Genomic DNA, 16,754 nt, shown 5'->3' with positions numbered 1-16,754 from the left:
AACGTAACATGGTTCTTTGAAGTGTGCCATAATGACCCAACAGGCGAAGCTGTTTGCCGTTTCGTCGCCACATACTGCCGCTTCGTGCGAACATCCGGCAGCTGTGGAAAACTGAAAGGTAAAGCAACCCTGAATGTTCATAGCAGGATGCGCACACGGGTTCATAGTTCAGGATATTTTTTGTGTTTGTTTCCTATCGCAGCTATATCTAGCAGTGCGGATTGCATTCGAAGCTTGAAATGCAGTGTGGGCATTCCAGCTATCAGGCGTAGAAGGAGCTGGGCGGCTCAGGTGAGAAGCATTCAGCCTATTTTGTTCCTTTCAAGAGTTCACAGTGAACTCATTAGCGGGAAAGAATATAACATATTTTGTCTGCTTTGTGGAATGACTGAAAAAAAAAAACAGGTATATGAACCCTCATTTGGTGAATGAAATTATCTGAAAGAAGAAAAAATGGGCTGGAAATGTCTCGCAAGAACTGAATTCATCCGCTGGAATTTTTCCACCATTGCTTCAATGAACTCCGAATAACGGTTCCTTTAGTTTTTATCAAATATAATCTAATATAATTATACCAGTCAGCCAAGTGATGAGCGGGAACCACTCCCACTTCACCGGCCCAATAAAACGTTTTTATACTACTACTACATTATACCAGTCGGCCGTATAAAATTATTACCAAACCCATTTATTTTCTGAACACTAATTTTCTGAATATTTTCTGAACCTGAAATATTTTTTTAGAATCACTACCCAGACACACACGCAAAGGGTAACTTGCAAGTGGACAAATAATGCCGGCAGTAATTCATCGATTCTAACTGATTTAAAACGCTTTATGCTGGTTGCGCTGTTCAAAAATTTACTAACCATCCTCGTAGACTGGCGATAGGGACCATCACTCTTTGCGGTCTTTGTTCATTTCCAGCTTTACGATACGTTAACTAAAACTTAAGTCAGAGGGAGAATGAAAGTATCATCAATTGCAAATACAAAATTACATGCGAACTCGCGTCAAAAGCAGAGCCAGGCTACGAGTTACGTGCCTACTTGAGGTAGGAGGTACAAGGTTTTAATGGAGTTTCTGTCCTCCCTGTTCTAGTGTCCCCCAAAGTTTTATGTGTACATGTCGATTTTAGTAGTGATATGGGGGTGAGAACCAGTTAGAGAAACGCCGCCGTTGAGTATATATATATATATATATATATATATATATATATATATATATATATATATATACAGAAAGAAATGCCGGCAGTCTACAACGCCAAAGAAGGCATAGGGGAATGGTTAGACTATTTTTTACCGTTAGTGACATTACATTATTATTATTTTTTAATTACTACGTGAGAAAGAAAGAAAGAAAAACACGCGCCCAGAGTGGGGACCGAACCCACGCCTTTCGATTAGATCTCGAATGCCTTACCAATTCGGCTATCTGGGCGACTGTGTTCTGCTTCACTTTCTGGGGTATTTATATTTACTACAACTGTATCTGACGCTTGAGGGTGGTAGCCAGCGCCGCTCAGACTACACGGGGAGAAGGGGACCTTCTTTTTCAACCCCCGGGGCGTGACGCGAACGTCTACAGCCTGTCATAAGCGGGTAACTGGCGGGAAACCCTCTTATGCTACCTTGGCATCAAGGCTGCCAGAACCGAGGCCCTCGCTAAGGTTTCGCACGATGATAAGGGTTTGGAAATGAGGGGCTCGTTAGGACACACAGAAAGAAATGCCGGCAGTCTACAACGCCAAAGAAGGCATAGGGGAATGGTTAGACTATTTTTTACCGTTAGTGACATTACATTATTATTATTTTTTAATTACTACGTGAGAAAGAAAGAAAGAAAAACACGCGCCCAGAGTGGGGACCGAACCCACGCCTTTCGATTAGATCTCGAATGCCTTACCAATTCGGCTATCTGGGCGACTGTGTTCTGCTTCACTTTCTGAGGTATTTATATTTACTACAACTGTATCTGACGCTTGAGGGTGGTAGCCAGCGCCGCTCAGACTACACGAGGGGAAGGATACAGTTGTAGTAAATATAAATACCCCAGAAAGTGAAGCAGAACACAGTCGCCCAGATAGCCGAATTGGTAAGGCATTCGAGATCTAACCGAAAGGCGTGGGTTCGGTCCCCACTCTGGGCGCGTGTTTTTCTTTCTTTCTTTCTCACGTAGTAATTAAAAAATAATAATAATGTAATGTCACTAACGGTAAAAAATAGTCTAACCATTCCCCTATGCCTTCTTTGGCGTTGTAGACTGCCGGCATTTCTTTCTGTGTGTCCTAACGAGCCCCTCATTTCCACACCCCTATATATATATATTATATATATATATATATTATATTATATATATATTATATATATTATATATATATATTATATTATATATATATATATATGATATATATATATATATATATATATATATATATATATATATATATATATATATATATATATATATATATATATATATATATATATATATTATATATATATTATATATATATATATATATAGAGAGAGAGAGAGAGAGAGAGATAGGTAGATAGATAGATTTTCAGCACGATGAACCTTAACCGGAACTAGGAACTATACTGAGAAAAGAAATAACGGTTACCGGTTCACGACGAAACGCTTCGGTCGTCCCTTGTTGAGAATAAGCGATCAATGCTGTTCGGGGATTTCCTCTTTCCCGCATCATCAACCTCGTAACCTCTCAAGAAATTTTCCCCTTCAGATCAATCACAATACTATCACTATATTCGTGGCCGCCCCATGAATAAAGGTATTGACACCATTGTTGCAATGGTATGGTGCTGCTGGTAGCACAAGCACAGTGTAGGGCTGAGCTAACGGTAGGTCGCGTGTCATCACTGCGAAGGCAGCGAGTGCGGTGACGCCTGAACGTCAGTTTTTTAGGACCGGAAAAGCGGGCAAGTTTGCGTGTTTTTAAGGGTCAGAATAATGATAACAGACCGAATCGGCAAAGACTGAGCGCGACGGACCGAGAGAAAGACGAAATAACAAGTTGCTGCGTTTACAATTTGTGCTTCCCGAGCACTGAAGGTCGGCCAAGAGAGCAAGACAAGTCTCAACGGTAGTGTGCCACAGCGACTGAGACAAGTCTCAATCGCCGTGACACAGTAAAGACAGACTCCATCTACGCCTGTGTGGCCCACGAACGTTTTTATAGATTGCGACCTCCCAATGCTCGCCGATTCCGCATGCCGAATTTGTTATTGCCTGTTTGGTTCTTTTTAGATCTTCCGACGCCACTGCACTGGTTGGCGCTGCATTTAATCCCCATTTCTCCGCTGTATACGCGTTTCCTCTGCCTGCCATCGTTGTTATTTCGCCTTCCTCTCGGTACGTTGCACTCAGTCTTTGTTGATTCACACTGGAGGAAGTGCGCACCTTCTGTGGGATCGGCGGTGCGCTCAAATAGAAAAGTTTTTAACGCGAAATCGTTACTTGGCTAGGCTGGCGAAAGCGCGCACCCTGGTTGGCGTCCACTGAACAGGCAACCACCCGGATATATCGCTCGCAAAAAACTATCCACAGCTGCTTACCCTTTGCTAACGCGTTCCATGGCATTCCACGCGCTTGATAGCGTGCGTACGTTCGAAAGATTAAAAAAAAAGGAAAATTCAGCGCATGCAACAGAAAAAATGAACCAGAAAAAGCACTTTGCGCGCACTGTTTTATAGAGGGTATCAAAAGAAAAAGTAAACACAGGAAGAAGCACTTGGCGCGCTGTTACTTCCCGTTGGTTTACTACGCATAGCACAGGTAAAACAACAATAAAAAAAAAACTAGCGTGCGTCGGAAATTTTCGTACACAGGGCCAGTATCTACGAGGGTCAAACATCGCCTGCTGCTTCCAAAACAGAACCTATTCACTTGGTTTTATTTCTTGCCAGAAAACATTTTCGTTCGATTTTGCTCATAATCTAGTCCTTCCTTGGTTTTTGAGACACTGGCGACTATCTTTTGCCCCCTGTATAGTTAGGCGGCACAGCTTTGGTGCCGGCACTAGTTACGATAGGGGAGACGCTTTTATGTGATGGCGTCAGTTGCGGGCACGGCTGGCGACGGTCTGCCGAGCATTCTACCACCGACAGAGCGTAGAACACACGTCACTGCGCAGACACGGCGCCTCCTGAATTCTCGTATCTGATTTCGTCTCGGCAGTGCTATTATTGTCCTGTGCATGTTTCAGTTGTTGCTGCGCGCATTCCAGATTCAGGCGAGCCTTCGCACCTGCCTGCCTCCGTCGTAGCTTCCGGTTGGCACCGATGACGTATTACTGCGATAGCGTTATGCTCATTTTTAGATTTCCCCGTGGCTGCTAGCCGACCGCTATCAGCCGTGCTCATCCAGCGAGTCCGAGGAAATACGTCCCAGCTGCAAACCGGCATCTAGGACTGAGACAGCGAGATACAAGTGTTTGCCGAAATCTGGAATATGACATTACGGAAACTGAAGAGTGCAAAGAAGGACAATGATGCTACTACGGAGGCGAACGAAAGAACCCGCCTTTTCAGCAGGTGCCGCGCCTGCGCAGTCAAGTTCGTTCTACGCCCTGTCGGGGGTAGCATGCTCGACACAGTCGCCAGCCGTGCCTGCATCTGATGCCACCCCACCAAAGCACCTCGCCACCAGGAGATAAAAATTTAAATTTTCGTCAATTCACGTGCCGAAGCTACACCTGGGCTGTGAGGCGCGGAGGGCTCCAGATTAATTTCGACAACCTGTATCTTCACGTGCGCTGAAATGTTGACACACTGGCATTTTTGTTTCCGACTCCCATCAGAAAAACTGCCGCCGCGGCCGGGAATCGAACCTGCGTCCTTGGGCTCAGTAGCGCAATGTCTTACCCAATGAGCCACCGCGGCGTGCTCACCACCGGAGCTGATGCCGTCACCAGCATTGGGCCACGAACTAAAACAGAGGCAAATGATTAACGACAGTTTTTCAAAAACCAAGGAAAGCATGCATTACAAGCCGATGCGAACTAAAATAAAACCCAATACACAATAAATTTTCGAAACATTTTTGTTATTCCCGTGGTTGTTTCTGTCGCACGCTGTGTTTGGCAAACGATGGAAAGTTCCACGCGGCCTAGCTAAAAGTCACCCTAAAATACGTACGGATATGCTCCCAGAGAGCAATCACGTAAGAATAGTCAGGCGGCAGAGCCCGCGAAACAAAATCCGGACGGGCCATCGTATGGAAGACAGGAAATGCCTTCCCCCCACTTCCCGGAAATTTAAAAATTATCGGCTGCCCGCCATCACGCTCATGTCAACGATCCAGCGACTTCGCATAAAAACTCCAAACCTACACAAGGAAAGGCGATATGACAGTATCAAGTGAATTGAGGACTGATGACTGATGGTAGGGTTTAACGCGTCGACGCAACGCAGGCGATGAGGCGTGCCGTAGTGGAGGGCTCCGGATTAAATTCGACCACCTGGGGATCTTTAACGTGCGCCGAAATCTCGTACACACGGGCGTTTTTGCTTTTCGCCCCCATCAGAAAAGCGGCCGCCGCGGCCGGGAATCGACCCCGCGATCTTGTGCCCAGCAGCACAACGCCTTAGCCACTGAACCACCGCGGCGGGTGAATTGGAGGAAAGTCAAATATCATGATAACACAGTATGCACCGACTCCGTGATGTAGGCGGCAGCTATTGTCGTAGTTGACTAGTCTGGTTGACTTTGTAGCTGCATGACTCTCCTACATACAGGAACAAAAATGCGGACGTTGGCGCCATAATCTTGGCAATTCGACTAGTGGAATTGAAATTAAAACATAATCAATAGTGAAACATAATTACAGACTCACAAGAGCATTAGACTGTTGGCTGCATGCAGGCGGAATACCTAAACTCTGCGGTCAGCTATTCCCACCCACAATGAAGAAAGTTGACGTGACAGCCGGGCACAAAGGTTGGAAGAAATCAAAGCACGCGACCAAGAGGCACGCGAACTCACACACCGTGCGCCTTGCGACCACGACTATAGCACTCCTGTTTCCGAAAAATGTTAATACCGTCTCATAATCCTACTCCTAGGAACACGATCTCCCCCGTGCTACTAGGGGGCCTCAATGCCGAAGAACTGCAAACTCTGTGGAGGATAAACCAACATACAAATAAATGTGGGCGAAGATATTGAGTGGGAACACCACACATACCCATAAAATTCTGCTAAATTCGGGGAGACACTCACCCTCTCCCACGCAACCTTGGCATGCACAGGGTTTTGCTCGTGGGCGAACAACTCAAACGTTACATATTCCACTTCCATCGAAACATGGAAGTCAGCTTTGACCATCTCGTTACCTCAAGATCAGCGCAAGCTGATTGGGAGGGCAAGGGAATGATTTGCTGCATCCATTTGAGCTAGACTTCAAGTTCCACCTTTGAGCTCTCTAAAATATGTTTACCCCCATTTCCAAAACCCCAGTATTTTTTCCGCAACAAAGATCTTCACTCCCCCCTCTCCCTCTCTTCGCAAAAAAACAAAAACGTTCAGTCCGGCCCAGACAATTGAGAATAAACACTTTGAAATACGGACACTGTACCTTCTCGCTCTAACTAACCAACATGCCGCAGCCGCAACCTTTCACGCTCACACCTTAATTAAGCCACAGAAGCACAGATGACCTCAATATCGTCGGCCATGGCGGTTAAACACCCTTGCTGCTGGTCTCTCTCTCTCCGCTGACCTTCGTTGATCCTGAAGCATAAATCGTAAGTGCAACAACTCCGTTCTAAAACGCTCCTTTGGAGTCGAAGTAACGCTACCGCGTCGTACATAAGACCCAAACGTAGATGTCATCTGCAACTTTTTTGCGCCGACGCTAGATGGGCACGTCTGATCGCGGACGGCTAGCACGAACGGGAAAATCGGAAAATTAGCCTGAAAATGCTATCGCATTAAAATTGGACGCGTGTCTGCCCACTTTGCTGCAAATGTCGTCGAAAGACGACGGCCTTCTGCCGCCCCTCCCACATAAAAGATTATTCCCCCCCCCCCCCCCCCCACACACACACATTCCGTAGCTGTTGGAATTGGAATGCCACCACGATGTCTACGCTCGGGTGCGAGCCCTGTTTGTATTTTTGGGCCAGAATTTATTTTGGAAGCGGATATTTTCCAGTGGCTATCAGAAATATCAAGACCACATATATTTTATTTTAAACGAACACTGCCTAGTACCCGTTATGTATAGATGTTTGCCTGAAATATGCCGAACGTTTTTTCTTTTTTTGCTGCGCTATGTCGCCGAGTATGGAGTATGGTACCAGATACAGTGGTTTGAAAAGGCCTTGCGTATGTAAACTTGTCGTTCGAGAATTATTTTATCATTTGGCCAGGTGGCCGAAGCGTGGTATAGGCAAGCAGACACACAGACAGATAGACCAACATTTTCGGGTTAAGTAGCCCAAGTCCACACCGGACCGGAATCAAACACGAAAACTCATGTTTAGCAGCAGGATGTCTTAGCCGCCGAGTCAACGCGAGGGGTGACTGAGTGTCGTCGTCGCTCACGTAAGAGGGAAAAAAGAATAGTTTTTTAACAGCGAAGCTGTTTGGGAAATCGTTATTTTTCGTGTCCGCAGTTACAAATAGCAAGAAAATGCCGAGAGCATATGAGCGGGTGCCTCGCGGCAGCCGCCAGGCAGTTATAAAGAAAGAAAATGTCGAGCGCTCGTGTGTGCGTGACTCGCGGCGACCGCCTAGCGTCCCCACAGCACGCTTGTCAAGCCAAGCATACCCACTTATGGAGATTTGCAAAGATTGCGGCGACTGCCCGGCAGTTAAAGAAACCAAGAAAATGACGAGCGCTGGTGTGTGCGTGCCTCGCGGCGACCGCCCAGCGTCCCCGGCGCACGTTTGTCAGGCCAAGCCTAGCCACTTAGGGAGATGGGCCAAGATTGAAAAAAATTGCCCCCACCTCCCCGAAGGGAATCGTGAGGAAGTGCGAATGCATTTCTTGCGCCGAGAGTACACGGCGTAGTAATTCTGCCATCCCCTTGAGAGGCGCAGTACCGGAGAGGGGGAGCTGTCAGGCGAGGGGAGAGGCGCGCGCCGAGGGTGAGTGCAAACCTAACGGGGGGAGAGGCGCGCCAGCTGCAGAGCATGTGACGTCACGGCGCGAGGAGAGGGGGAGCAGACGCAAAGGCGCCAGCGCGCGGTCACGTGGGAGTGTGACGTCACGGCGCGAGGAGCGGTGCGGGAGCCGGCGCGGGCGCGCGCAGCCACGGCGCGGGAGGCGGAGCGCGCGCGGGTCACGTGGGGTGTGACGTCGCTGCGCCGTTGCTACGGACGCTCCTCTCCGTTCCTCGCGCCGTTGCTAAGGGAGAGGAGGAGGAGCAATGCGGACGGCGGATTCAGGGTCGCTTATAAAGTGCATCGCACTTAAAAAAACTCCCAAGCATTTCCCCGAGGGTGAACATGGTTAAGTGCGAATGCACGGGGTGATGCTATGAGGGGGAGTAAAGTTAAAATCCGTTGGCATTCGCCCGTGAGCGCGCGCGAGCCGACCCACGGAGGTCTGGCAGTTTATCGCTGCATATATAGGGGGGTACGCCGCACCGAGCGCGCCGAGCCAGGTGGCTGAGAGAGGAGGCGAGCGCAAGGGGAGAGGGACAGCGGCGCACGGCAGCTGCAGCCGAGCGAGGGGGAGAGGAGAGAGTGTGACGTCACGGTGGAGAGAGAGGCGCGCGGCAGCTGCTGGGGAGAGGAGGCGCGCTGTGACGTCATACCATGACGTCACGGCGCGAGGAACGGTGCGGGGAGCGGCGCGCACCCGCGCAGCCACGGCGAGGAGGCGGAGCGAGCGCGGTCACGTGGTGAAGTGACGTCACCGCGCCGTTGCTACCGACGCTCCTCTCCGCTCCACGCCGTTGCTAGGGAGAGGAGGACTGCGGACGCCGCCGCCGCCGCCGCAACCGCCAGCGGTGGAAGGTTTGGGGTCGCTTATAAAGTGCATTCGCACTTAAAAAAAAAATAAAGGAACGCCAGCGTTCGCCGTAATCGTGGCAACACTAGCTCGGAACGAAAAAGACACGTCATAGCGTACGTTTCTCCAAGGTGGTGTCCAATGATTATCACTTCCAGAAAAATGAAGGAAGCTCACACTTATAGCGACAGTGATGGAGTAAAGGTCATTTCGGCGGCGAAGAAGAAGCAAATCGGCTGCAATCGTGGACTTAGGAAGGTTGCGTACAGCTTCGCTTACTCCAAGTCTTACGCGTTAGTGTGAGCTTCCTTCATTGTTTCGGGGACCTAAAACTTCGTGTCCGGTTTCACCAGTTGTGCGTATACTGCTTGCTGCAGTAGAGTTTCAACCATGAAGATGAAGGTGGGGATTAATTTCGCAGGTTTGAGCGTTAAAGATACGAATCTCTTTGTTTCTTTCTTCCAGGCATGCCTCCACCGTTCATTCTGTTTGTCCTGGTCTCAACCGCCTGGGGAGCACGGGGCGCAACTTTTGTGAAGCCGCACATCATTTTTATATTGGCGGACGACCTGGTAAGGACTTTTTAACAGCAGAGCTGTTTAAACTTGAGCTTGGTTCGCTGGTGTTAGCCAAAAAATACAAAGAAAAAAACTCCTCCGGCGATATAGGCGCCCGGCACGACCTTCGCGCAGTGGTTTTAGCAAAATAAAATCGTTAGCGTGCGCCTCTTGAGCAGCGCTCGGCGTCGTCCCGGCTTGAGCGTGGGCTGGCGCCCCGTGAGGAGTTCCCGCCTTCGTCGTCGTCGTCTTCGGTGTGGCGGACGCTTGGTGCGCCAACCGCTACAGGCCCCTCCTCCCTCTAGCCGGAGGCCGTTGTTTTGCCAACGTGACGTTTTTGGTCGAGTGAGCTTGGGAATTACGGATTACGGGGCGGGGTCGTTGAGACGGGGAAGACATAGGTGAGTCGGTGGGAGGCGACGTGAGCGGGCTCGACCAACACCGCCTAGGCTCGACTCGGTCGGCGGCGACGACGAAGTCTAGGCGGTCGTAATGTCGAGGGTGACAGTCTTGGGGGGCCGCTCACCGTACGAGGAACGTCTAATCGCTCGTTCCTTCCAAGGGGGTTCGGAGAAAGTGTTAGGGGGAAAGAGTGCGTGTGTCGCCCGAAAACGATACAAGGAGGTGCCCGATGCATCTTTAATATAGTTCACTGCGCATTCGCAACCTACAGCTCCGACTGCGCCGAGCAGCGTCTGTGTGTTGTCTTGCGGTGCAATTGTTCGCGCGTTCACTGCGCCACTGCGCACTCTCAACGAGAAGCAGCTATCGCTCGACAAACGTGGTTTAACCTCGCTCAACCACGGAAGATTTTTTTAACGGGTATTTACCTTGCAAACAAGTCAAACGACTTGCACGTAAGGGCTGTTCGTGCTTAACTGCTCCTTGCCTGGTACTAGAACCGTTCTTAATAGTGTGCACTTTATTTAGCTAAAATAACGACAGGTGCCCATAATTGTAGTTGTACCCTCTTTCAAGTGTGAGCCACAGTTATTAATGGCGTTTTCCACTTTACCCATTGGCTTGCGCTGTAGCGACGGCCACTGAACGCTCAAGTTCTCGGCCCTAAATACTTTTAGCGGAAGTCAGGTAATGGTTTCCTGTTCAGCACAGCGCTTACGTTCCTTCTATATTTCACCGTCTAGGTAAGTGGTACTACCATAAAAGGATGGTTATCGTTGACAGTGACCCCGTTGGCCCGTTTCGCGCAGGGATGGGGTGATGTGAGCTTCCACGGGTCACCTCAGATCCCTACGCCCAACCTGGACTCCCTGGCCGCTGACGGGATCGTGCTCAACAGTCTCTACGGAGGGCCCTCGTGTGCACCATCGAGGGCCGCACTAATGACGGGGCTCTACCCGGTTCGCTACGGTGCGCCCCGCTACTTTCCCTCTTCCTCGACCCTACGTCGCTGCTGGCTCGACGGAAACGCCGAGGCGTTGCCTTCAGTTTTCAAATCAGCAGCCTGTCTTTGTACCTGGGGGGAGTTAGCCGATGTAAGACGCGTTCGCTATCCTTACGGCCCAAGCAAGCGGCGCTAGTTGCAACGGGTAGATTTGTCCTGATGCTGCAGCGCGATCAGTGGGTTTTCGTTTCTTTTTACTACCAGTATTCCGGACAGCTTTAGCGTGCATGAATTGGCGACAGCTTTGCAGTGCATAAGTTTTTAGGTGTTTAGGTGCGGAGTACCTTTGGACCGCACAATGTCCGTCCGCATCCGTACGCATAGCATTTACAATCGCAAAAAATCACTCAGGCACCGGCAGGATTCGAGCATGTGTCTGGTAGACCAGACAGAGTTAGTGTCAGTCGTCTTACCCATTGGGCTACGACCGTTCTTTTTTTAATTGCAATATTTCAGAACAAAACAAGCACCATCAAACAAAAAACTGCAACGATAAAACTGCTAGTCATCACCTTGCCAGCAGAAAAACGATTAAAATTGTTTGAGGTTGGTTAGTGTTTCCATCACAGGCAACCACTCTGGAGGCTCAGGCTGAGCCCTCCACACTTCAATAATCATACGCATTGAATCACAGAAATATTCTCTTGACCATTTAGCGTCAACGTCCCTATGGCGTATGGCCATGCGGGATTTCCAAATTGCATGTAGGGCCAGGACCATCACGAGGTCGTAAGGTACTTCGTCACTCTCAATCGGTAAAAACCTAATGCCGTGAGCGTCCAGGGGGAAATCTTTTTTGAGGGTCCGCTAAAGCACGTCTCAAAGGCCCCGTCCCGGCAGTCCAAAAACACGCGTTCTACAGTCTCGGGTTTTCTGCACGGGTAGCACTCCACCCCACCCGGCAAAAACATTCCCTTTTCCTTCTGCCACGTTTTCACATCAAGGACGCTTGAGTGAAGTTTAAAGAAAAACGTCTTAACCCATGGGCCAATCGCCATACGTTTCACACGCTTAAGCACATCCTGTCCTGGCCCTACACGGTACAGCGATCTATACAATGGAACGGGAAGTACGGAATCAACGAGGTCATTATACAATCTTTTACGCATCACACTAGATAAGTACTCTAGCGTGAAGCGTGCACGCAAAAACATGGTGGCTTGTACCACCTCACGGAGGTAGCCTTTCGTTGCGCCAAAAGAAAAAGAAGCTGACGTTACAACAAAATCAGGAAGTGCTCTGGCCAACTTCACCTGACACACAGTGTGCAAAAAGAATTCCTTCACATCCCGAAGAAACAAAAAACGATTGACCACTTGACGCAAAAACAGATGCGATAATAGGGAGTTTTAGCTGACCGTCTTTCACGGTCCGCTCCGCTCCGCTCCGATAGCAAGCGGAAGCGCCATTGCGCATGCGTGGCGCGCTTGGCCGTGAACGGCAATTTTTAGCTAACCGTTTTCGACGGTCCGCTCCGGTATCAGCGGCACGCTCAGCGCAACCGGAGCCAATGCCGTTCGCGGCCAAGCGCGGCACGCATGCGCAATGGCGCTCCCGCTTGCTATCGGAGCGGAGCGGACCGTGAAAAACGGCCAGCTAAAACTCTCCATTGGCTCCGGTTGCGCTGAGCGTGCCGCCGATACCGGAGCGAAGCGTCGAAAACGGTCAGCTAAAACTCTCTAATGACAGGCCACCAAGATGCACGCGCCGAAACAGGTTCGTACGGCTGGTTCTCTCCCATGACGACTCCCAAATCAACACAGCAAAAACTCGGTGCAAGGCCTGTACATGTGCCCGCGAACAATGCAACACCTGTAGAACGTACCAGAGTTGCTAATTAAAAACACATTACACACTGAGGCCCTCGCAAATATTGAAAGTCCGCTACCCTTCCATTCCTCGGCCTTTTCACGCAATTCAACTATTTGACTGCGCCAATAAGGGTCGCTGTCTACAAAGTTCTCGAGGGGCACTCCACTCCCAAGTACTTCACCGGCGTCGTCTGCCAGATGATACACTCGAAGACATTAGGCGTACTGTCCCACTGGCCATGCCAGAAGCCTAGACATTTCTGCCAATTAACACCACTGGCACTGTACTTACAAAAAATTTTCAAGGTGTTTACAGCAATGCTATGCTTCTCCTATCAACAACAAAAAAAGAGCTATGTCGTCAGCGTAAGCTAACACCCACACTTCACACGACTGAAGTTTAAACCCTTTGACGTCTTTGCTCCTGATTACACTTAAACAAAACGCTTCAATGTACAAACAAAATAGCAACGGAGACAATGGGCAACCCTGACGAACGGCACATTGAACAGGAACGGGTGTGCCGATCGTTTTGTTAATAACAAGCCTAGTAGTACAACCAGTGTACGCCATGCGCGCACCATTAAGAATAACAGAACCAACATTCACGTGTTCCAACATATTTAACAAAAGTTCGTGCGACACCTGATCGAAGGCTTTAGCCATGTCTACCTGGAGCATTGCCAAAGTCCCTTGCATGGCGTCACAACTCGCTTGTTATTAAGCTTCCAAAGCCCCCAACGGAACGCGTTGCCTGGTTTTACAATTCTACCAACGGTTACGGTCACATGGCAGTGATCGCTGAAGGAAACGGGGAGACTCGGTAGCTATCACACTCCGGCAGAATCTCTGACGAAACATACACTCTGTCGAGACGCGCATGACTGCTGCCCTGGAAGTGTGTATAGCGAACGGTACCGCTACTGCCAAGGCTATCGCCCACATCTTCCAGCGCAAAGTCAGCGACGATATCAGTTAAAACTATCGTACTCGCATCGCGGAACCTTGTCGAGCTACTTTTGTCTTGCGCGGAACATCCGCATTTAAAGTCGCCAAGTAAAATAACGAGCCTCTCCGTATCGCAAAACCCGCGAACGTCCTCAAAAAAACCCTTCCTTTCCGCTGCCTTTGTGGGCGCGTACACACAGATCAAGCGCCATTCGCTTGAAGATAAAACAAAATCGCACACAACAAAACGCCCACACTCGGACGCGGTGACGGTCTCTAGGGTTGCCCTCAAACTCCTTCGTACCAACAGGGCAACGCCCGCAGACATCCCGACCGCCTGAGCAACGCACACGTCGTACCTCGACGCAAACGGGCTCACCATACGATCTGTCTGCTACTCTCTCTCAACCTTCGTTTCTTGTACCCTGTTCGGGCACTAAACGATACAACTGATTCTGCCGTCTCCTGTCAGCAAGCCCCCTGACGTTAAGCGTGGCAATACGGATCGGCGTGTTTAAATACACCAGGTTAAGAGAGAAAACAAACAGACCCCAAAACATTTACGCTGGTACATTTGAAAATAAAAAAAAACATACTGTCCTGTTCGCCCCCCCCCCCCCCAAAAAAAAAAAAAAAAAAAACGGATCCAACTTGAGCCCGTTGAGAGAGCTTCACTTGACGCTCGTACATACAAAACACCCCAAACCCCCGCCCTGGCACGAAGGAAGAACTCTTCGACACCAAACACCCCCCCCCCCCTCCAAAAAAAAAAATAATAAAACGCGCAATGACCGCAAGGAAAACCCTTCGACACCCGACCCAGAACCACAAACCCATGTAATAGAACACGCCCTGCACTTTCCTTGCTTTTCAACGACACACAAAGACAATTTAAAAATACTTTTAGCAGTCCGAAAGCGAAGGCAAGGATGGCGTTCTTACGAATTCTTTGTTGCCGTGGGTCCTCTGTCGTAGGGCGTGTTAAGCTTCGGCTTGAAGCTTGAGCGCCGCGACGTAGGTCCCACACTCACCGACCCCACCGCTACGGAGCCGTCCCCCCTCCTCGTTGCACGAACGGAGTTTTAGAATAGGGGGCCATTAACTCTATGGCCCCAACGCTCTGGGGCCCCCAAGCGTCTTGGGCCGTCGTACTGCGCGTGCGCAGAACCCAAGCCGTCCTTGGGGTTTTGGGTTTGCGTTTAGCGCGCACGCTATTTTGCTGAAATAGCGGGCGCCCCAAAGCTGGAGTTTGCGTTCTTGCGTCGCTCTCGCAGCCAGCGAGACTGCGCGTGACCATGGCTGGAGCGAAACCTGCGGCTCGTTCCTCGACTAACCCGATCAACTACGACGATCGCTGAGCTGAATTTGTTGATTCCGCGCGTCCTTCGCTAGAAATGAATCATGCAGGTAATCGTGAAGCGTTCTCTGCCTTCAGAAACAGTCCGCGCACACGCCGGCCGCGCCTGCCAGCTCGGCACGCTCAGCGGCTCGAACCGGCGCACAACACGGTAGCAACTGCTTGTCGCTGCTCTTCCGAATCAATCTGATCGCTAAAAAGAAGTTCCACATGCGAGAAAGTAGGTGTTAGTGTGATGAAAAATTGTGCTAGGGCTTGTTGTCAGGGCTTATTTTAAAAGCGGCGATCAGATATCTGCCGCGATGCTAAGCCTACGCTGACCGGCGCGGACGTTCGGCGATCCGACCGATCGCCAGAGAACAGGGAGGATTGGAGGCCGGACTGGAGGAGCGGCAAACGCCCGCCGCTCCTCCAGCCCGGCCGTGCAACAACATGGACACGCGCGAAAGCGGGGACACGCAGTGGCTAAGGAAGACTAGAAGGCTAACGATGAAATATGGAAAAAACAGTGGAGAATTCAAAACAGCCAAGGTAACCTATAAGAGGTAAGGCAGATTGAAACGAATAAATGGAGGGAAAAAATTGAAGCTAAAACGTCGTTAGAGATGTACAGGGCTGAGAAATTGAACATCAGAAGGGAAAATTTCTACGGTAATTCCCAGGGCAGTGCTTTGCTTTTTGAGGCTAGAGCAGGTTGCCTGCGAACTAAGAGTTTTGTGGGGAAGTATTCACAAAATGATGGGGTATGCGTGGTCTGCGGAAAAGAAACAGAAACTATGCGGCACACAGTGTGAAAACAGAAACTATGCGGCACATAGTGTTAGAATGTGAGGGTATCCATCCAAATCTACATGAAGGGAATATTGGGCTTCCAGAAGCCCTAGGATATAAGGGTATCACAGGGGAAGTTAACTTCAAGGCTGTCGAGGGGACGAAAAGAAGATTAGAATGCTGGTGGACGAAAAGCAGAGAGGGGAATATTGCCTAGGACAGTTACCACCTGTAACAGGGAAAAAAAAGTATTTCGTGCCTAATAAGCTTTAGTGCCTGCCCTAAGTAGCGCTAGTATTAAACCAATTGGGTGTAAAACATGGTTATATTAGTCCTTTTTGGTAAGATGACATGTCATCACCCCGCTTCAAAGGGGAAACCAATAGCCATCATCATCATCATCATCGAAACAGGCAATGCAGATGTCTTGGTCACCGATCGCTCAAACGGCAGTTATAGCTGATATACCCTTCCACATGCGAGAAAGGGGATGATAGTGTGGTGAAAAGTTGTGTTACGGATTGTCATTCGCAGTTGCACAGATAGCGGCGATCAAATTTCCGCCACGACGCTAAGCCTAAAGTTCCCATCACCCGAGCCGACCTGAGCAACGCAAGCCGGCTGCGGGCTGTCGGGGGCGCCCCTCTTCTAAAACTCTCCGCGCGCGAGCGCCTTGCGTTTGGGTTCCCCTAACATCTTGGGGGCCCCCAACGCCGGCTTCCCCTATTCTAAAACTGTCTTGACGCGGCCGCTTGGCCACAGACTGGTCCTGGTCGCCAGTTTTCAAGTCGACGCCCTGTTGGAGGGCGGGAGTTTCCAACGCCGGAAACTGACCCGCCACGCTCAACGGGTTCTCACCGTCGCCGTCGTACGTCAGCTGGTCTCAGTCGTTGGCACTTTGCGCAGGTTGCACTACGAC

The 16,754-nt window shown here is 49.8% G+C and overlaps 1 protein-coding gene across 2 annotated transcripts in view; it reads left to right on the top strand.

Moving 5' to 3' along the window:
* The first annotated feature begins 220 nt into the window (after positions 1-220).
* The window catches only part of LOC144143246 (arylsulfatase B-like), a 47,213-nt gene continuing 30,679 nt past the window's right edge, over positions 221-16,754 (top strand). Inside the window, exons 1-3 of one of the 2 annotated variants that reach the window (XM_077675031.1) lie at positions 221-291; positions 9,452-9,558; positions 10,755-10,914. In XM_077675031.1, the coding sequence (XP_077531157.1) occupies positions 9,454-9,558; positions 10,755-10,914 (265 nt within the window). In that variant the 5' untranslated portion in view covers positions 221-291; positions 9,452-9,453. Of the gene's footprint in view, positions 292-9,451; positions 9,559-10,315; positions 10,689-10,754; positions 10,915-16,754 lie in introns of those variants that run through there. The other variant, XM_077675034.1, reaches the window with a different exon arrangement.

Source organism: Haemaphysalis longicornis, unplaced genomic scaffold (genome assembly GCF_048455015.1).
Source record: "Haemaphysalis longicornis isolate Haplotype H1 unplaced genomic scaffold, Haemaphysalis longicornis Haplotype H1 scaffold_1, whole genome shotgun sequence".
Classification (NCBI taxonomy): Eukaryota; Metazoa; Arthropoda; class Arachnida; order Ixodida; family Ixodidae; genus Haemaphysalis; species Haemaphysalis longicornis.
The sequence above is the reverse complement of the archived record's forward strand: the minus strand, read 5'-3'. Positions and strand labels throughout refer to the sequence as shown.